The sequence below is a fragment of the Cladophialophora immunda genome, assembly GCF_000835495.1.
Source record: "Cladophialophora immunda strain CBS 83496 unplaced genomic scaffold supercont1.1, whole genome shotgun sequence".
NCBI classification, from domain to species: domain Eukaryota; kingdom Fungi; phylum Ascomycota; class Eurotiomycetes; order Chaetothyriales; family Herpotrichiellaceae; genus Cladophialophora; species Cladophialophora immunda.
The window spans coordinates 1,239,612-1,260,121 of record NW_015622541.1 but is presented as its reverse complement, the minus strand read 5'-3'; the positions used below and the strand labels follow the sequence as shown (position 1 = coordinate 1,260,121).

The 20,510-nt window shown below is 53.1% G+C and overlaps 3 protein-coding genes across 4 annotated transcripts; 1 reads left to right on the top strand and 2 right to left on the bottom strand.

The window, feature by feature from the left end:
- Positions 1 to 73: 73 nt before the first annotated feature.
- PV07_00374 (uncharacterized protein) lies at positions 74 to 4,842 on the top strand. The gene is made up of 2 exons (XM_016386822.1): positions 74 to 598; positions 645 to 4,842. The coding sequence occupies exons 1-2, from the start codon at positions 366 to 368 to the stop codon at positions 4,432 to 4,434; spliced, it is 4,023 nt and encodes a 1,340-aa protein (XP_016253750.1). The 5' UTR covers positions 74 to 365; the 3' UTR covers positions 4,435 to 4,842.
- On the bottom strand, positions 4,720 to 6,056 carry PV07_00373 (uncharacterized protein; the record flags this gene model as incomplete). Its single annotated transcript, XM_016386821.1, has 1 exon — positions 4,720 to 6,056. The coding sequence occupies one exon, from the start codon at positions 6,054 to 6,056 to the stop codon at positions 4,947 to 4,949; it is 1,110 nt and encodes a 369-aa protein (XP_016253749.1). The 3' UTR covers positions 4,720 to 4,946.
- An 11,477-nt stretch (positions 6,057 to 17,533) lies between these two features.
- Positions 17,534 to 20,506, bottom strand: PV07_00372. Of its 2 annotated transcripts, XM_016386819.1 has the most exons (4): positions 20,285 to 20,506; positions 20,167 to 20,221; positions 19,434 to 19,849; positions 17,534 to 19,379 (listed from the first exon to the last, which is right to left on the bottom strand). In XM_016386819.1, the coding sequence occupies exons 1-4, from the start codon at positions 20,295 to 20,297 to the stop codon at positions 17,929 to 17,931; spliced, it is 1,935 nt and encodes a 644-aa protein (XP_016253747.1). In that variant the 5' UTR covers positions 20,298 to 20,506; the 3' UTR covers positions 17,534 to 17,928. The 2 variants fall into 2 exon arrangements, with proteins under 2 accessions (XP_016253747.1, XP_016253748.1); XM_016386820.1 differs by having other exon boundaries at positions 19,434 to 20,221.
- Positions 20,507 to 20,510: the final 4 nt, after the last annotated feature.

Genomic DNA, 20,510 nt, shown 5'->3' with positions numbered 1-20,510 from the left:
GGGTGAGGCTCTCCACTGCGCCTAAAACACGACTCATCCCACTTTGAGGCTTTTGGTGTTTGTCAATCACGAAGTCCGAGTGGCCTTGCTGGCACAATCTCCTGGGATCTTACCTGCAACCGACGTCTCGTGGATATTCTATCAGTTCAGCCCGGCCTCCATCGATTTCAGCGTTTCAGCGCGTCCTTAAGCCGTCCTGACACTCCGCGATCGAATCTGCCTGCGCCTCGAGAAAACCGTCCCCTCACTTCAGTTCAACTGAACTCCCCATGCGACTTCTGCTGCACCGAGTCCACGTCTCGATGTTCTGAGAAAACTGCACTTCTCCTTTGATCAGAGCACCTTAAGGGACATTGCGGCTCACCATGGCTAGGGACCGTAATTCGGCCCAACTTGGGATTGCGCAGTTGCTCAATAAGATCAATGACCCCGACCCAGATATTCGTTTCATGCAACTTAGCGACCTCACAGAACTGCTAGAGTCTTCTCACTCGGAGTACATACGGACTGACCATCATACTGCGGCAAGAATCATCGACGGTCTACTCAAGGCTTTGGCTGATCAGCACGGCGAAGTTCAGAATCAGGCACTGAAATGGTGAGTTGGAGCCGATGCTGAGTACGAATACGCACTAACTTCGTAGTATTGCCCCTCTCGCTGCACGCATACCGGGAGAGACTATTGCACCTCTGATAGACAAACTCACCGATCTCACCAGCAGTGACATCGATTTTTCCATCCCCAATTCTGCGTTACGAGCTCTCATAGCGTCCTTGCCTCAACCCAAACCGAATCAAGCTCCTGCCCAAGATGTGAGAGAAGCATATGGTGCGGTCAGCAAGGTCTTGATTCCAAGACTGGTCGGTCATGTGGTGTTGCCGTCCGGTAGGCCTCCGCCACAGCTGCCGACCGGATTGTTGGAACAACAGAGAGACAAAGGCTTCAGTAGTGATGCAGTCGATGTCATGATTGAAATTGTCAAATGTTATGGATCCCTCCTGCAAGATTTAGAACTGGTGGCGCTGGCCAAGGCTGTGATGAACATCATTGAGAGTCCGCTGGCTGGAGGGGTGGTCAAGAAGCGAGCTTTGGCAGGTATTGGCGCATTGCTGGTTCACTTCAATGATGCCCAAGTCAGCTCCTTCGTGGCAGCCCTCACGGAAAGCTTTCAAAACTCTCAGCTAACCACGGAACATCGGAGATTTCTTGTGGCAACGATCGCTACCCTTGCCCGTTCGAGTCCAGCCAAATTTGGACCCTTCCTCAACAATGTCGTTCCCTACGTTCTTCAGGTCCTCAGTCAAAAGGAGCTTTCTTCGACTGCATCTGTGTCGGATGAGGACACAGAGGTTGACCCAGAGATCGAGGAATTGCGAGAAACTGCCCTCTTTGCCCTCGAGGCCTTGCTTGGATCCTGTCCGCTTGAGATGAAACCTCATTTTCCTGGCGCTATTGACGCTGCATTGAGATATCTCAAGTACGACCCAAATGTGGCAGATATCGAAGATGACGAAATGGGAGGGACTCAAGACGAAGATTCTGATGACGGCATCACGGAAGAAGCCCTAGAAGATGACGATGACGATGAATATGCGGAGTTGGATGATGACGATGCTTTCAGCGACGTCGATGACATGAGCTGGAAAGTGCGACGTTATGCGGCGAAAACTCTCTACACAATTGTTTCGGGCTCTTCGGCGGACGACAGAGGCATGCTCTTTGGCAGGATCGCGCCAATTCTGATCTCTAGGCTGTTCAACGAGCGCGAAGATAACGTCCGATTGGAAGTCATTGCAGCTACCACCGCCTTGATTCGGAAAACGGGATCTGGCCTGACCGAATCATTAACCAAGGTTGATTCTTCAGAAAACCCAGCAATGCCAACGAATACTCGCAAGCGAAGACGACAAGACAGCGAAGCCGATAAGAAGGATCCGGATCTGCGAGGTCTAATATCCATCCGGTCGAGTCCTCCTATCGTCCCAGCCTCTCCGCCCACGGGGTCACAGGCTGAGCTTGTCAGTTTGGTGCCAAAGATTGTTCAAGCGCTCGCAAAGTTGTGGAAGAAAGCAAGCATATCGCTCAAGCAGGCTGCGGTTGTCATGCTCAAGACTTTGACCTTGGCAAGAAATGGAATTCTGTCGGACCACCTGCAGCAGCTCGAAGATCCCGTCGCCGACGCTTTGAAGCCGTCATTTGGCTCAGGATCGAGCGGTGCAGCCTCAGGCACCTCGGCAACTGTTGCCAGTCTTCAGATTGAGGCATTGACATTGATCAGTGCAATTGCGGAGACTAACGGTACCACTGTACTGATCCCCTTCGTCATCGCCCTTATACCCCCGGTCACAGCAATTGCTCGTGATAGAAACTACAAAGTTTCAACCGAAGCTCTTGCCACGGTTGAGCAGTTCGTCAAGGCTCTGACTCCACCTCGACTGCCTACCGCAAATCAAGATCACGCCATACACATTGAGAAGCTCTGGGAAGTAATAGTCGACCGCGTCACGGACAATAACACTGACCTGGAAGTGCGGCATCGGGCTATCCAGGTATTTGGTGTCCTTATGGCGAGAACATCGGGAACTCAACTGCTGTCAAGTTCAGCCAGGGCTAGGAGCCTCGGAATCCTAAACGACAGGCTGAAGAACGAAACCACCAGACTCGCGAGTGCGAGAGCAATTGGTCGCGTTGGTGAAGCCGTAAACGGTCAAGATGAAATCGGGTCTGCTTGGGTGCAAGAAGTCTCACTCGAGATGGCTAATCAACTCCGCAAAGCCGATCGATCTCTCCGGGGTTCCTGCTTGGAATCATTACAATACCTTGCCTTGAACCCCGTAACATCCTCATTGTACGAGACAACCACGATCCTGCAATTGCAAGGCATGTTGATGCCTCTAATTTCTGTCAACGACCTTCACTTGTTGACCCCGGCACTTGTCATCATGTCCAAAATCATCCCCACCAACGCTCAGGCACTGGTCACCCCGGAGCTGGTCGAAGCGCTTTGTGGCGTGTCACAAACTCGCATCGAAGGGCCTCCGCTTCGAGCGTATTTGCTCGTCGTGAAAGTCATTGGTGAACACGGTGTTGGTGCACTGTTCATGAAAGGTCTCCTCGGCGTGGGGACCGCCGGAGAGACTATGGTTCTGGGAAGAGCGATTGGCACATTACTCGTTTACGGAGGCGACAACCTGAATATTACGATAGACGATTTTCTGAAAGAACTCGAAACATCCCAAGATGTGCGAGCCATTTGCTTGGCCCTGACGGTGCTGGGAGAGGTCGGATTCAGAATGGGACCGAACTCACCTGTGAAGATTCAAACCTTCATCAACTGCCTCTCCGCCGAATCAGACAAAGTCCGACTCTCTGCTGCCATTGCATTGGGCAGTGCCAGTTCCAACAACATTGCAGAATGCGTGCCTGTTATACTCCAGAGCTTGACACAGACATCAGCCTCTGACTACCTTTACTTGCACTCTGTCAAGGAGATTCTGGAACACTCTGAGAGCACGCTGGGAGAAATGGCTCCGTACGCAGCCGAGTTGTGGCAGAAGCTCTTCGCCGTGTCTCAGGTAGAGGACAATAGCGCGGTTGGAGCCGAATGCATTGGTCGATTAGCCACGATTGACCCCAACACATATATCCCCGAGCTCTCCAAAGCACTGGCAGACCCAAACCCATCGGTCCGTGGCACTGTTATCTCCGCCTTCCGTTTTACCCTGGGCGAAGCCAGCAACTCCTACAACAACATTCTCGTCAAGACAATGACGCCCATGCTTCAGATGATGCTGAATGATAGCGACCTGTCTAACCGACGTCTGGCAGTGACCACTCTCAATGCCGCAATCCACAACAAACCGGAACTCGTGATTCCGGATGTCAGCCAGCTTCTCCCAAAGGTCTTGGAGGACTCGAAGATCAAGCCCGAACTTGTGAAGCAGGTCAAGATTGGCCCCTTTACTCACACTGAAGATGCAGGTCTGGACCTTCGGAAGTCCGCGTATGCGACCATGTACGCCCTCCTAGATTGCCCTGGCGCGATCCCGCAGCTACCCATCTCCAGACTCTTTGACCGCATCCTGGATGGAATTCCTGATGACCACGACATCCGCACCTTGTGCATCCTCATGCTGACTCGCCTGTCGGCGATTGATCCTGACCGAACACGACGCCGCTTGCCCACGCTCGCTGAGAAATTCCGGGTGGTTTTGGGTGCGAAATTGAAGGAGAATGCCGTCAAGCAGGAAATTGAGAAAGTGAATGAAGCAAATGCCGCGGTGGTCCGGATCACTCTGGAACTGGACAGGAAGTTTCCGAATGCGACTGTAGAAGGTATCGTGGGAGAGTTGATCTCATGGAAAGGCTACGTTGAGTTTGTGAAGAGAGAATTTGCAGGTATGGTGAGGAATGTGCAGATGGAAGGGGTTTAGGAGACCACAGCGGATGGACAGGATGGACATGCCAGTGCAATATTGATGCGGCGGATCTCCTCCTCCCATCTTGTTGTGGCGTGGAGCGACGGTCACGGCCTAGAGGCAGAGGCATAGCCTCTAGTGTGGTGCTTCGGATGCATGGAAGGATAACGAAGTCAGGGGCTGATTGGAACGACTTACGATCGCGAGGCGGAAGTCAGTTGCACCGAAGCCAGTTACGATCGAGTCGTAGTGGCCTTGCAAACGGGACACGGCATCAGCATGAGCAACGAGACGTGATAGGGAGACATGATATTGGCGCTGTTGGAATCATCCAAATACCCCCCATAGCCAGAAGAAGGCGAAAAAGTCAAAATGACCAACAGATTCGATAGAGCAACAATTCTAACCATATTTGGGCCTCTAGATCTTCCTCCATTTAAATGTGTGTCTATGTCCAATTGTGTAGTTTCCAGGCGAATCTTGTAACGCTCCTCAAGGCTGCATCATCATCACACACCCAACTCCCCTTACTCCGTTGCCGGTCCCTCTCCCGGACCAGACAGATTGGGCCCCAATGCCCGCGAGGCACTCTCCCTCCACAACGCGCCGATGATCGCCCAGTACCGGGCTGGATCGGCCAGGACGTGGCCGACGTGGCGGCTGGCGACGAAGTCCTCGAGGCGCACGTTCTCGCGGCCGAGAACCTGCGCGGCTTCGTGCGCGTGCCGCTCCACGTCGGCCGCGGGGATCAGCGCGTCGGCCTGGCTGTAGATGTACACACGCGGCGGCGGGGGGCCGTGGCCGTGGCCGTGACGGGCGAAGGCGCCGCGCGGGTCGTTCAGGCGCCGGCGCAGCGACAGCGTCACGTTCTCCTGCCCCGTCGCCACCCCGACAGCCTGCGCCAGGCCTAGGTACCCCCAGACCAGGACGCTGCCGAGCGCACGCAGCGGCCGCGGCGACTTGGGCAGCGCCTCACAGATGGCGGTGTGCGAGGCCACGGCGTTGGGGAGCGAGGGCGTGCTGTCGAGGACTAGGGCTGTGATGGGGAGGAGGAGGAATGCGTGGTCCGCTTCGTCCAGGGGCGTGGGTGCCAGGCCTCGCTGCTGGTGGTGGTAGGCGTCTGCGAGTTGGCACGCCGTCCATGCGCCGCCGTTGGAGAAGATGTGCAGCAGGACCTTCAACTCCCTGCCACTCCCCTCCTCCTTTTTTTCCGAGTCGAGCTCCCGGATCAGAGACACCGCGGGCACCAGGTTCCGCATCTGCTGGGCCTGCGTGCGGAAGAAGAAGTCGCCCCCATCTTGTCGTAGGAGCAGGATCCGCGCCCGAGGATACGTCGCCTGGTATACCTTGGTGTACTTAACGATGTTCCGCGGCTGGGCGTACATCCACGAGCAGACAATTACCAGGTCCGGATCTGCCGGTGCTGGTTGCTCTTGCTCTTGCTGCTGCTGCTGCTGTTCCTTTCTTGGGGACCCAACGGTGTTGTCGATCTCTGGTGTCGAGCGTGCCTCGGGCGTGTAGATGTAGATCTGGGGCCCGAGCTGGATGAAGTCGGCGAGGTATGGGTCCGATCGTACCACAGGGACTTCTCCCTCTTCAGCGGACTGGACTTCTGGCTCGGGACCCGCCAGTTCCATGTCTTCGCGCCTGGCAGGATTCTAGCAAGTCTTATGTACCTATAACTAGTCAAAAGCAAAAGACTGAATGGGAACGAGCCTGAAAAGGCCGAGGAATACGGGGTGCCCTGGGTAACGGTGAGTGGGCCTTGTGCCTAGTGACCCTCTTTTTTAGCCTCGTCTGGCGAGTTAATACACCGAGTCACCGAGTCACACAGCGAGTGTCGAGAACGAAAAAGAATAATATGCCACAAACCATTTGCTACTTTGGTGATGTATATGTGAGTTCGTTTGGTCAAAATATGAACCCTAAGACAAGGGATATCTTGGAGCAACTATGTACTATTGCCAACGTTCCATTGAGGCCTCTGCGTCTCCTTCCGCAGCGTCGGCGGTCCTTGCCCAGCTATAACCTTCAAGTATCAGCATGCCGGTCATTGTCTCTGTTAACGCCGGTATCAGTCCCGCGCTGTGACGCGCATTCCATCTCCTCGCCTCTTGCGATTTCCTTGTCTGAAGTGACCTCGTATCTTGGAGGCTGTGCCGCGATCCGTTTCCCCCCTTCATCGCCCTGCATGTGAACGGCGGTGTGGTTGGTCAAATACCTCGACGGATCCTCGATGAAGAATGCGCATATCACGGCGATGACACCGAATGGGATGGTGGCCCAGAATACACGCCGGAACCCAGCAGCATATGCTTCGCGAAACGCGTTTCCGACGGCCACTTGCAAGACCAGGTCCATGTCCGGCACCCCGTGGAAAGCATCTGGCACACCAAGTGCGTTGTTGACGGTGGCGGGTATCAGCAGAGCCAGGTTTTCCGGGCCATAGCCTCGCGACAAGGCGGCCGCGGCGATACGTTTCGGGAGTTGCTCATTGACAACAGAGTTGAGGATCGTGCTGAAGACCGCATTGCCAACGCTTCCCCCAGCACTTCGAAATGTGCCAATCAGCCCGGAAGCCAGCCCTAGATGACGCAGAGGGACGTTGAGCCCCGCGATCACATAGGCAATCGAAGTCGTCAGCTGGAAGGCCCCCATGCCGAAGAATTGGAGAGCCATCCATCCGGATCTGTTGTACGGAATAACCGTCGCGTAACATCCCGTAGCGACGGTCTGGATCGACAACAGGACGATGACCTGCACCTTCAGATGACCAATATGCCCCATGAACAACGTGGCAAAGGCACCGAAAAGCGTCTCGGCGATTCCGCTTGGTAGTGCAATTATGCCAATCTCGGTGGGGTCATTGGTGAACATATAAAGTGATCCCTGTGGAAGCAGAGCCGACATGGAGTAAAAGACCATACCGGCAACAAAAACCAGAACCAGCAGGACGGTGAATTCGCTAAGCTTCCGCAACAGAGGCAGAGGGAAGAACGGTGCCTTGGCCAGAGTGAAATCGTATACAAAGCAGAGGACGAGGACCAAAAAGCCCACCACAATTGGCGTAATGGTGGAGACGGACTTCCAGGGGTGAGTTGAGCTGCCTGCCCAGCTGATGCCGACAAGAAAGGTAGTGAGGCCTCCGGTGTACAGTATGCAGCCGACGAAATCAATCTCGCGCACCTCTTGCCATCGGGACTTTTCGAAGTCGTGCTGCGGGCGCTCCGGAGGATAGTAGAAGGCGAATGTGCCCAGAAGGCTGATTGTGCCGTAGATGATGCCTATGTAGTAGCACCAGCGCCACCCGGCCGCGGTATGCGAGTTGAGACCATTCGCGATGAGGACGCTGGTTGCGCACCAAGGGACGCAAATACAGACCTCGGTCAGTCCGATCCCAAAACCGCTGGATCCGTTAGTGATCTTTTCGAGCGGAAGCCTGACTTTCGAAAGCCCCTACCGCCATTTGTTGGGCAACAACTCCACAATGCCAGCATATGACACAAACACAATGCCGCAACCAAATCCCACAATGGTTGAGCCGGCTGCAAGGATGAGGGTCCGGTGCGCCGTGCAGGCGACGATCTAGTCCGAGTCAGAAATCTGCTTCTTCGTCGAGCATCCAAAGCAGGGGAGGGCAGAGACTCACGCAGCCCACGAGACAAATGACCTCACCGACGAGAATAGTCCAACGGCGACCGAAGATGTCGCTCAATTTGCCAGCCATGGAGAAAGAGACCGAAGAGGCAATCGACCAGCCCGATACGACCCAAGCAACGTTTTCGGTATCATGGAGTTCGGTGCCCACAGGGATAAGGATTGCGGAGATGAGGAAGAATCCGCAAGAAATAGGGCACACATATGAGAGAGCCAAAAACTGTTGACGCAAGAGTCAGTTGGTTCGGGGAGGAGGAGCAGCTTCCACGCACCACGACAGCAAGAAGAGTTTTCAAGGGCGGTCGTCCTGCATGTGCTGGATTGTCCTCTAGCGCCGCGCAGTGAGGGTCGTCGAGATCGAGCGGCACCTCGTCCGTGCCCATGGCGTGAGGGCATTCCACATGCTCGCTATGTTGAACGTGTGTATGCTCGGTCATCATGTCGAATCACTTGTCGCAGTCTCAGGCTCTGTGCCCTACTCTTTCTTCGGTATCTGCCTATTAGTGTCCTAAGAGGCCAAAACTGTCCAAAAGTCAAGAGCAGCCTTGAAACAAGGAATACATCAACGCCAGGCAGTCTCTTTGGACAGGAAGGAACTTATACATCTTTTGGTATCCTTCTCATGTTCTATTGGCCTCGACACTTGCTCCTTTGCCCCACAGCCCCTCCGCAAAATGCTGTGAGGAAGGATGCAGAAAATCCCATGTGGCTGGCTTGAGGCTCGGATAAGCTCCAGCCCATGAATGCCCTTGCAGGATTTGAGAGAATACGGACCCCACGATGAACAGGGCAGACCAACACGGACAGACGGACTCGTCCCTTCTTTGTCGAGCAACAAAGGTGCCCAAGCAGGACGCTCCTCAAAGTAGGCTCAACAAACTTTGCGGAGGCGGCATGAGGACAAACATACCCTGGGGCGTCACCACGATGAAGCGAGCTGGTGTGGTTCTGGGGCCGTAAACCCAGAGCCCGTGGCGCAGTCTAGATTGTCCATTCTGCAATAGACAACGTGTCTTGACATCCACGGTCGAAAATCTGTTGCCGACAAGTGCTCTGGCATATCGAGGGTGAAGCAAACCAGTGACCAGGCTGAACTCTCTGACAAGCAGCTTCGTAAAATTCGAAGCCACATTCTCATGCCATTACGCCGATCTTTTGGCGTTCCCGGGGCTTGAAGTGGTCCCCCTGTTGTCTTCTCCGTAAGCCAGAAGATTCATCGTCGAGAGTGTCCGTTCTTTGTAGAGATAGGACTCGAAAGAGCGACCAACTGGTTGCAGAGAGATCCGGAGCTGTGCTTTGGTCGTACGTCAATATCACGGGTTGTATGGGAGATCGGGGCACGGGGAGGCTTGGCTCAAGTATCTCACAAAGCTGTTACGCAATAATCAAGCATACCTGGAATTTGCATGTGCATGCGTTCAAGCTCGAGTTGGCAAGAAAGATGAGGGTGAATGCGGGAAAAGCCCACATTCGGGATATAAGTGTGGGTTGCGTGGTGCCCCTGACATCAGGTTCTGATTTCTCCACCCCCCCCCCATACGTTGAATGGGGCTTTCACCGCCAGACTGGTACTTACCCCGTGGGGAATGGAAGGACCGATCGGCAATCTGAATTGAGCACCAGCCCCCCCCAAAAGCTAGCTATGGACCGCGCAAGATGGACTGGATGATGGTAGCAGGCATTTCTTTTGGACGCCGCAGTCCGGGGAACAGTAATGCCCGTCGAAAAAGACACTGGCCAACTCAAGCCGATGCATACTTTTTTGTGGTGGATGATACGCTTTACAAGGATATCGATACATATCATGTTTGGCCGGGCCCATCACTATTGATTCTGCGGCGATATCCTCCGTGGGGCCCTAGGCTGTTTGACGGAATGCCTCCAACAGATGACAAACGTTCTCCATCCTGTCCACGTCCATGCTGCGCAGGAGCTCTGTATTGAGGAGCCCACGGTTCTCAGCTTCGACGAAGATGCATGCGAGCTGCCAGAATTCTGGGCCGGCGTCTCTCATGAACCCAATCTTCTTCCGCTCTTCGAGGGGGAAGTTGCGCATCTGCGATTCCCATATTCTGATCCAACGGTTCAGAGCCCTCGTCATCGCCGGATACAGGATCTTCCCCGTACCGTTTGCACGCGAAGCATGGATGGCGCAGTGCAGACCTAGTCGAACGTGTCAGCCTTTGAAATCTAATGGGAGAGGGGTATGCTTACCGCACAGAACAAAGAAGAAATTCATTGGTGACAGCCCAGCCAGGCTCGACTGTATTGATATGTTGACTTGGCTCTCTAGGAGTTGAAGCACACACGTCGAGATTGCCAGCGTATTGGATCTCATTTCCTTCTTTGCGTATTGCTCACAGGATGCTCTGCTGGGAGCCGAAAAGCAGCTTTCACTGCACATCGGATCACCGGTCATTTCCGAGACGGCGAGTCTTGGATAGTGCTCGTGGAACATGGCAAAGTTGCATTCGATGCCGAAAATGAGATACGCGAGCCTAGATAGACCGTGAGAAAATCGACAGAAAGTGTTGATGGCGCCCACTCACCTGATCCTCGACTCCTTTGCCACAAATCCGTGCCAGTCGAAATCAACACAATCCCTTTGCTCAAGGTCCAAGAATTCATTCTTGCTGTCGAAGAGCCTCAGGCTGCGAGCGGCTTGGATGACATCATTGTATCGAGACCTCCTCACGCGTCTTCGGGAAAGCGAGCTTTTACCACACATCTGAACCAACACCATCAAGTATGCGGCTTGAATTGGCTCTAATGATGTAGACGGCGCCGACGAGAGTGGCAAATTGTCTTGCAGGAGCTGTTTGAATTTTGGGTGGCTGAAGGCATACGCTTCGGCGAGGTCATAGTGAGCTTGCGCCTGTGAAACATCAAGCTCGGAAGAGTATGCCTGTCCGATCAGGAAGACTGCAAGCAACAGCGGGGGATAGACCTTGGTCAGGTCAAACGTAGGACGATGTAGTATCGGGCAATGCGGGCTCCAGCATGCAAAGTAGAGTTCGCAGAACTCTACCATGTTGTCGAGAGTGAAAAGAGACCTGAAGGCATCTTCGTCGAAGGAAGGCCCATCTCCAGCCTCGCTGCATTGCGAGCGACAAAGAGCCGCAAGGTCGCGAGCAACCTGCGACGCAATGGCCTGAGCGTGTCCCTTGCCCATATTTAACGCGCGACAGGATGAGTGTTGAGCGTAGATGATTTCGTCCCACCACTGCTCCTCGGAATTTCCAAACAGTAACGGGTTTTCAAATGCTTGAGTCCACCCGCTCAGCCATGAATCGTCCACAGCGCCAGCGTCCTCAGGAGCTTCTGACTGATAGCGTAGTGTTTCGACCGCAGAGTCGTCCTCGAAGATACCTCTTCCCATATCTTGTGCACTTTGGTAGCAAGCTGAGATGGAATTGGTTTTGGGGTTGGTGTAGTTGAGAAGAAAAGGCATGGCAATCTTCCCTCCTATCTTGCTCGTCCGGCACAGAGACTGGTTGAGGACGCGGTCTGTTCTTACGGAATGCGTGATTGACGGACTCTGAAGCATCCTACACGCACCACTGTCATCAAGACCCTTCTGACGGTCTTGATAGGTGCAATGTAAATTTTTCTTCAGACATCGAGTACATGGCAGCTTCTCGTCGCATGATACTTTGGCTGCTGCACACAGACTGCATGCTTTCCTCTTTCGACCTCGAACTCCATGAGTGGGAGTGGGATCTGAGCCCCTCTCACGACAGGTCTTGGAATGGCGGCTTGCTACATCTCTTGAATGTGAACCGTCAGATGCGAGCACCAGTCACCGACACACATGAGTACCTACCTTCTTCGAAAACGCCGAGGGCAAAAAGCACACGAGAACGCGTGTCCCGAAGTATCTATACCCAATTAGCGTGGTGATAGCAAGACAGGGCCGCTGTTGCGTACGAATTGTTTCGTGGCGTCGTAGGTGGCTACTATTAGAATATGTCCTCTGGCATTGCTGACATTGGTATACAGGCGGCATTCTGAGCTGAATCGAGAGTTTTCAGGTCCATGGACTGAGCATTCTCGGTCAATGTCTGAGGGTCCTTGACGGTTTAAACCCACACAACAGACAATATGGGGCTTCAGGAGCGTCATATAACAAACGAGGCCGGGGTACAATCTGACCCCGCATGACCCCGCCACAAAGGGCCAAGGCTGAGCTTCACGAGGCCGAGAGCTTAAGGACACACCATCGACGCCAATAACGAGAGGAATGCTCAGGAAACCTTAGGTCATCGCAAGCTCGTTGAATAGATCCACCGCTTCCTCAGGCTCAGAGTAATGATAGGCCACCGAGAAGCATTATGACCCAAGACACAACGTAAAATTTCCAAAGCCATGCAGGGAAGCATATTGAATCCACTATGAAGCATTTCGGTAAACTGGCTCTCCCTGATTGGCCATGTGCTCGCTTTCTGGCCGCCTGCCACATTCATTCAACAGTTAGGCTGTCGAGGGGGCTGTTCTATGCACTCGTGGTGCGGATAATTTCAAAAGTTGGGTTCGGCTTACGGAATTCGTGACTGATTGAAGGGCTCACGATGGTACTACGTTTTGTCATGCCTGGGGAGCATTCGTCGAATACACCAGAACGCCCATTAAGCGCCTGCTCGCTGGCCATATTATGTAGGTATGCTGCGATGTTACCGGCCAGCAAACTTCTGGTTACCAAAAGAACTCTATCCATAGGCTCGTCTAGAAAAGCACGATGGATTTATTTCAAATTGGTGCACGTGTATATCGTGTCACACAGGTCTGGTTATGCGACTAGGATCGCTGGTAATAGCAATTTGGACTAACCAAGTTACAGTCCGGGAAAGATCACCGCCACCAGAATCATGGTTGAGAGTGAAGTCCCACATGAAAGAATGTAATATAAAGTCCTCTAAGCTCTTCACGTTGACCGGGTAGTTTTTCGCATAGTATAGTCTCTTCCTACACAGCAACCACACAAGATGAGTGATCAGGAATTCAACTTTGTGCGATTTGGAAAACCAAGCCATCCTTCCTTTCATGTTGACCTCAATCTCCTTCGCCGACTCACTACAGTTGCACTACTAGCTGGTTTCGTTCTCGTCATCTTCGATTATGTCCGAGTGTTGCGGCTGCGGCGCCAATTGCCCCCAGGACCTTTCCCTCTACCCATAGTCGGAAACCATCTGATTATACCAAAGGTCAAGCCATGGATCGCCTTTGAAGATTGGAGCAAATACTACAAAGATCCACTCCTGACGATCTGGCTCGGAAGGCGACCGATCATTGTTGCCAACGACGCTTGGTCTGCTTCCGAGCTCATGGAGAAACGGGCCCATCTCTATTCCTCTCGACCTCATATCATTGTCATGGGTGACATGTTCAACTGGACCGTCAACAATCAAGTGTGTCAGGTGTACGGCGACAGATGGAGGAATCACCGAAAGCTTACTGTAAGAGACCTGCCTCTTTCCTGGCTCAGGCCATTAACCTTTGTGCAGCATTCTGTTGTTGGCTCTCAAGCCGTCCGCAACTACCGCGACATCCAAGCTGCCGAGTCTAGAGTGATGACCTGGAGCATATTGCAAGACCCCGCGGACTATGTCTTTCACCTGGAACGATATGCGTGCTCGGTGGTTTCCATTATTGGCTGGGGACGTCGAATTGTCAGGAAAAACGACTACGTGGCCAAGCAAGCTCTCGAGGTCATGGCCAACGCCGTCGACGTGATCATTCCCGGGCTGTATTGGATGGAATCCCTGCCCTTCCTGACGAAGCTGCCGAAGTGGCTTTACCCGCTGCCACGAGCCATACAAGACCAGGCTAACTTATTGGCACGTTATTTCTACGCCTTGTCCTTGGAAGGGTCCCAAAGCAGAGAGGACAGCTTTTCCAAACGACTCATTGAAGAGCAGAATTCCCATGGCCTTTCGAACGAGGAGATTGCGAGCTTGACCTCGAACTTGATCGGAGGAGGTGTCGACACCACCAGCAGTACCATCATATCGTGCATCCTGGCCATGTGCGTCTTCCCCGAGGTTCAGAAGAAAGCACACAAAGAATTGGATGAGGTTGTTGGTCAAGACAGAAGTCCTGACTGGTCAGACGAAGCTTCACTCCCATACATTGACGCAATCATCAAGGAGACACTGCGCTGGCGTTCGGTCACCATCCTCGGAGGCATTCCACACGCTCCGACCGAGGATGACATCTACAACGGCTATCATATCCCAGCTGGTACAAACATCACCGGCAACCTCTGGGCGATTCATCGCCATCCTCGAGAGTTCCCGGACCCGGACAAATTCGACCCTGAACGGTATTTGAAAGGCCTTCATTTCAAGTACCCCAACGCTCGCGGGCATAATGCTTTTGGCTGGGGCCGGAGGCAGTGCAGCGGACAGCCGCTGGCAGAAGCAAGCTTGGCGATATCCGTCGCTCGACTTCTCTGGGCATTCGATATTAAGCCTGGCCTGGACGATCAGGTACGTGTTCGCCATGGGGATGCCAAAGGAGAGGTTTTTGCTGACATGATTGTACGCTGCAGGGCCGGGAAGCCAAACTCGACATTTTCGCCTACACGGACGGGGAGAACACTCGTCCTTTGCCGTTCCGTGCTCGGTTCATCCCTCGATCGGAAAAGATTGTTGAGCTGTTGGAGAGCGAGCGCGAACACGCAGAGCAGTTCCTGGCTCGGTACAACGGGGAGACCAAGCTCACCTTGGCTGATGTCTCTTGACCAAATCGACAAGAGGGCCCTCTTAGAAGGAAATGCGATGGAATTTCTAGTTTTACTGCAAATCCCAGGTATCACTCACAAATAGTAGTATAGGAATTGGATTACATTCTCAAAATTTTGGATCTTGGTGGTGATATTTGCACATTAGTTCTATCGTGCCACCGAACACAAGCAGCAGAGAACGTATTGACTTGCTCTTCCATCGACCGTGCTCTGGACGATACAAGTAGCATTCATATGAATCAACACGGTTGACACACCGCCGTAAATACTTGCCGCGAGAAATGCGTGAGGATTGCTCAGTACTATTTCAACCTGAAGTTACAACAACTCTTGTCTATGTTACCACTTGTTCTACCCCGTTTCAAGTGCAGTCGTTGTGGCCGGCGTATTGCCCTTTCACTAGACGAGTGAGAGAGGGGACATTGGGGGTTACCGCAACGGCTATTGTGTGGGTCACCCACTCTCAATTTCCGATGAAAGACTAATACAACCTTTGAGCGACTTCCTGAATGCCACCAGATGTTGGTGTCTCCATCGCCCCATTCGAGACCACGCGTGGGTCATAGAAAGGAGTTCTACCACCTGCCTACAACCCGCACTCGGCAATTTACGACCCTCACTGTCAACGGCGGAGGCAGAATCTTGGTCATAGCAAAAATACCGGGGTATAGTGCCCCCCATCCACTTCAGACCCAGAAGGCGACTTCGCAGAGAGACGATATGGGGGTGCCAGATCCAGACAGGAGTGGCGTGGGGCTGGCCTGGACAACAAAGGAGTGATTGATCGAGGCCTTCTGTCGCTTAACCCGAGTTCTTCAGGCAACCGCCATGGCTACGGCGCCTGCTCATGTTGCAGTTGCACATTATATCACGAGAATCCTGCAGTGCATCCCATTTCAACACGTCCACCTTTGACTTCACACCACCAAATATCCAGTCCTCGACGAAGTGTCTCCCACGCGAGTCAGACGGGGCATTTTCGCTGCTGGGTTCGCCATGACTGAAACCAAGTCCGGCCATTCTGATGAGGTCCTCGTGGTAGGGGCCGGTCCATCGGGCCTGATCCTCACCTACGAGCTCCTCCGGCGTCGGGTGCCGGTCCGCCTCGTGGAAAAGCGTCAGGGACCTTCCCACACCGCCCGGGCGATGACCGTACATGCCCGGTCCATGGAGATGTTCGACCACATGGGGGTCGGCCACCGTCTCAAGGAGGTCTGCCTGGAATGTCCCGGGAACAGATATCACTTCCCCGGCATGCCCGACGAGGAGTGTCCCAAGACCGACTACCGGGTCCTGCCGACGCGATATCCGTTTTATTACAAAATCAGCCAGAACGACTTTGAGCAGGTGTTGAGGGAACACCTGTTTGCCACCCACGGTGTTTCACCGGAGTACCAGACCGAGGTTGTGGCGCTGTCGAGTCCAGCAGAGAACCAGGTCAACGGAAGGGTTAAAGCTGCTATCAAGTTGCCTAACGGTGCCCAGGAGCATGTCACCTATCCCTGGGTGGTCGGATGCGACGGTGTGAAAAGCTTCGTCCGCGATGCGGCTGGGATAGCCTTCAACGGGGAGATTGTCGCCGCCATGGCCATGATGGACGTGCCTCTCACGGACGTCAGGTTTGACGATCGATGGATGAACTACTATTTCACCAAAGATCTGTTCATGAACGTCACACGTATGCCCGGTGGAGTGTGGAGGATCTACATGAGCGAGCCAACGGGAGAATATGTGTACCGGAAAGACATAAAGGAATCGTTCCAGGAGGTCGCCGACCAGATCGGGATCGGCTTCAAGCTGGGAGAGCCGGACTGGGCGACTTCCTGGGAGATTAGGAACAACATTGCCAGCCACTACCGCGAAGGGAGGCTGATTATCTGTGGCGATGCAAGCCACGTTCATTCTCCATCTGGCGGCCAAGGAATGAACGGCTGTATGCAGGACGCTTTCAATCTCGGCTGGAAGTTGGCCGCAGTCTGGAAAGGGCAAGCCCAAGGGGAGATTCTGGACACCTACGAGAAAGAAAGAAAACCCATCGGGGAGCAGATCAGCAAAGGGGCCATGGCCACTCACCACATCGTGATGGGATTTGGCGAGGAGCCCGAGAAGCGGTATCCCTTGACACAGGCCCCCAACTGGGAAGAGAATACCATCATGCTAGTCTCCGGCCTTTCACACAACTACTGCGACGCGGTCTGTGTCCCCTCTGGGCTCCGTCCTACCCGAGGGCCGCAAGCCGGCGAAAGGGCTCCTGATGCTCTTCTCGTCAGTTCGCCTCAGCGACATCTCTATGACGTTTTTCGAAGGCCACAATTTACCCTGCTCATTGTGCCCAGCAAACAAAACAAGCAAAAGCAGCTCGCAGAGGCCGTGACCATCCGGGAAGAGCTGAACGGGCGCTTTCCAGGGCAGGTATCTGCATTCCTGATATCTGGAACCCGCGAGGCAGAATTTGACTTTGACCATCAGTCCAAGAACGAGTCGGGCGAGGTTTGGGAAAGGTACATGATCGACCCCAACGACGAAGATGGCAGATTGGTTCTCGTACGACCTGACTTGTACATTGGAATGTCATGTTGGATCGCGGAATGGAAAGCTGTATTGGAATATCTGGAGCAGTGGTACATACCAAGTAACATGGCCTAGGTAGCTCGCGGGTAGAACAAACGGAGCCAGATTTAGGATTCTTATAAGGCAAACCATCTCGAATCGGACCTCGAATCGCTCATGTAGTACAGCTGACCATTTCATTATCTTTCCTAGTGTAGCAGTAATAATTCACTTCTGTGCTGAATATCATATAGACAACGTTCACATGAAGAGGTCGCTCTCCTGTAGAATAGCCAGATGCTTCAATGCTTTTGTGACATTCAGGCTTGTCTTATAGATTGCTCGGTATGCGTTGCAATCCCTACTTGTGGCTCAAACGAGGGCTCTTGGTCAGCTAGCACGAGGCTGCACAGCTGTGGGTCAGACGACGGATACCTCATAACTTCATCATCGAATCTTCAGATCTTTGCTTCGTTCGTCTTGCCCGTTGGACAACCGAGATGTAAAATGTATTGATTCACCAGTCGACCACGAGCGGATTCGGCCGGCTGCCGTGATATTCAGCTCTGTTCCTTTTCGACGCTTTCGAGCATGGTTTGGGCACACTGATTGTTGCTCAAAGCAGCAATGGCATTTTGAGTGATCGCGGTATCCAAACTGGTACTGTTTTTCTCCACCAGGACAGTTGCAATCTGCCAAAACTCGAGAGGGATGGTCTTCAAAAATCCGTAGCGATCGCGTTGGCGAGCCGTCAATGCCGCATTCTGAAAGTCCCAGACTGCTTTCCACCTGATCAGCGCTTCTTTCATTCGTTTCATTGTCTGCCGCTTTCCAGGTCTGTACGGAGAGAGCCACAAGATCTGCGTTAGCGCCAACATCAAACTGCAAAGATGCAGGAGCGACAAGTGTTGCATGGAACAGCGCATCTCTTCGTCCCACTCATCCTGCAAAAAGGCGTCGCATATCTGCGAGAGCCGCAATTTCTGAAGTCCATGCTCCTTCAGTGACAGCCGATAGCAATCCTGGGCATTGTCGGCAAAGAAAGCATCGACAGAACCTGGCAGCCCGATGCTCATCTCTTCCGCAAACAACCGGGGAGTCATGTTGTATAGGATCGTGAAGCTGGCGTCAAGGTTGAAAATACCACACACAAGACGAATTCGGGATTCGCGGGCGGCAAACTGAGCCCACTGAAACTTTTCTGGTGGTGGTGGCTCAGCTTCGAAGAATGAGTTCCGAGTCTCCAAAAGACCTAGGGCTCGAACAGCACATATTATCTCTTCAAAATTCGACTTTCGAGCATCTCGCCGACAGGACGGAGAGCCTTCCCGGAGCCGAACTTGTGTGATAAAAAAGGCGGCTTGGAGCGCTTGTAAGGATTCCACTTCGTCCAGTCCCTTCACTGCATCAGGCCCGTGGAGCAGCTTTCTGAAAACTGGGTTGCTAATGGCATATTCTACCACAAGGCCAAGAATGTCCCTTGCTAGCTGCATGTCATTTGGTGAAGAGGAGAATAAAGCTCCCGTGAGGACCAGGACCGTGAGTAAGAAGGGGGATGCTGCTGCTATCCGGAAAGTTCCGGGATGAAGAATCGGGCTATGTGGACAGTAATCTCGAAAGTAATGCCCGACAAATCGTTCGACGTTGGCTCTTGAAAACAGTGTTGCTGCCTTTGCTAATCGATCATTGGGCGCGCTTTCAGGATGTCCCTGTGGTAGGGAGAGTGTGAATCCGGTCAAGGAGTCTATCAAGCAGTTGAAAGGCTCAACGGCTGGAGAGTTGTCAAAAGCGTCCGACTGGTCTAATATTTGCCAGTTTGTAGACCAGTTCGCGTCCTCGCTTGAGCCTTGAAAATCTTCTGAATCGGGAAATAGACAGGATACAAAAAAGTCGTCCAGTCTGTCACTATTAAACGGCGAGATGAACTCGTCAGTCACCAACTGTACAGTAGCCACAGAAGTACCGAAATCGCTTGCAGTGGCGGTATCGCAGACGTTCAGCGACACAGGCGCTAGGTCGTTGATGTTAGACTCGGGCGTGATATCTTTCTAGGTTGTAGACTCACCTCCGGCGCCTGCTTTTTCGGTCACAGGACCATAGGCATCTGCCATAGTTGTGGTTGGATTCACATAGTTGAGGAGAAAGGATAACGAAATCTTGCTCCGCTCTTGACGCGCATTGTTCCTTGACTCTTGAGATGTGTTGGCGCTGACAGAGTGGCTTCTCGGCCGCTGTCCATCCTGTGGCGGTTGCAGGGGAGGTTCACTTCCCGGTCGCGGTTGCCGCTGCTCCGTGAGTCGTGTGTATGTGCATTCAAGGCCATATGAGAGGCAAGTTTCGCATGGACAATCCAAATCACAACCCAATTTTAGGCGCGCACATGAGTCGCACGCTCGAGTCTTCTTGCCTTTCTTCAGCTTCCCGGGAATCGGTTGCTCACCCCTCGATGGGCAGTTGATGTAATGTCGGCGAAGCACATCACTAAAGAGACGTCAGTCAAGATCAATGAGCATTCGGCGACTCTTTTCCCTGGCTGGAAAGGGCAAATCATGGAAAGGATGGTTAACAGTTTGTCAAAGCTCGCTGAACATGATTGGTCTTGGTCGTTCGGTGGCTTCTGTCACCCGGAACGGACAGCTGCTCTGGACAGCCACAGAAATGCTGCTATCTTGTGACATGAAATGGAGGGCTGGCACAAGCGAATGCCCGACTGATTGACTCATCCAAAGAACGCATTATTGAGTAGGGCAAGGTGCCCGTGATTTCCCGCTAATTTGGTCGCTTGGGGATGCACTCACGATCTGCGGTAGGATTTGGAGCAAAAGCAGCACACCCATAAGCGTGTAGAAGACTCTGAAATATCAGTAAATTTGACAAAGATATAAGTGCCAGGGTTTAAGGCAAACCACAGCTTACCATGGGTGTTCATCTTCTCCAGGATATTTCCAGGCTTACCGGGTCGTCCCTAGGGTTCCGATAGGCGAATCCGTCCATTCCAAGTTGGATTGAGGGAAAGTGACTAGCAACGAGCAACCTCCGCCGGCTCTCCTTCAACGTCTCCGCGGCCAAGGCGCTGTCTTGGAGGGTTTTCGAACAGTCCATGTGGGAGAAACAACTTTGCTTCTGCTTACTGAATCCTTCG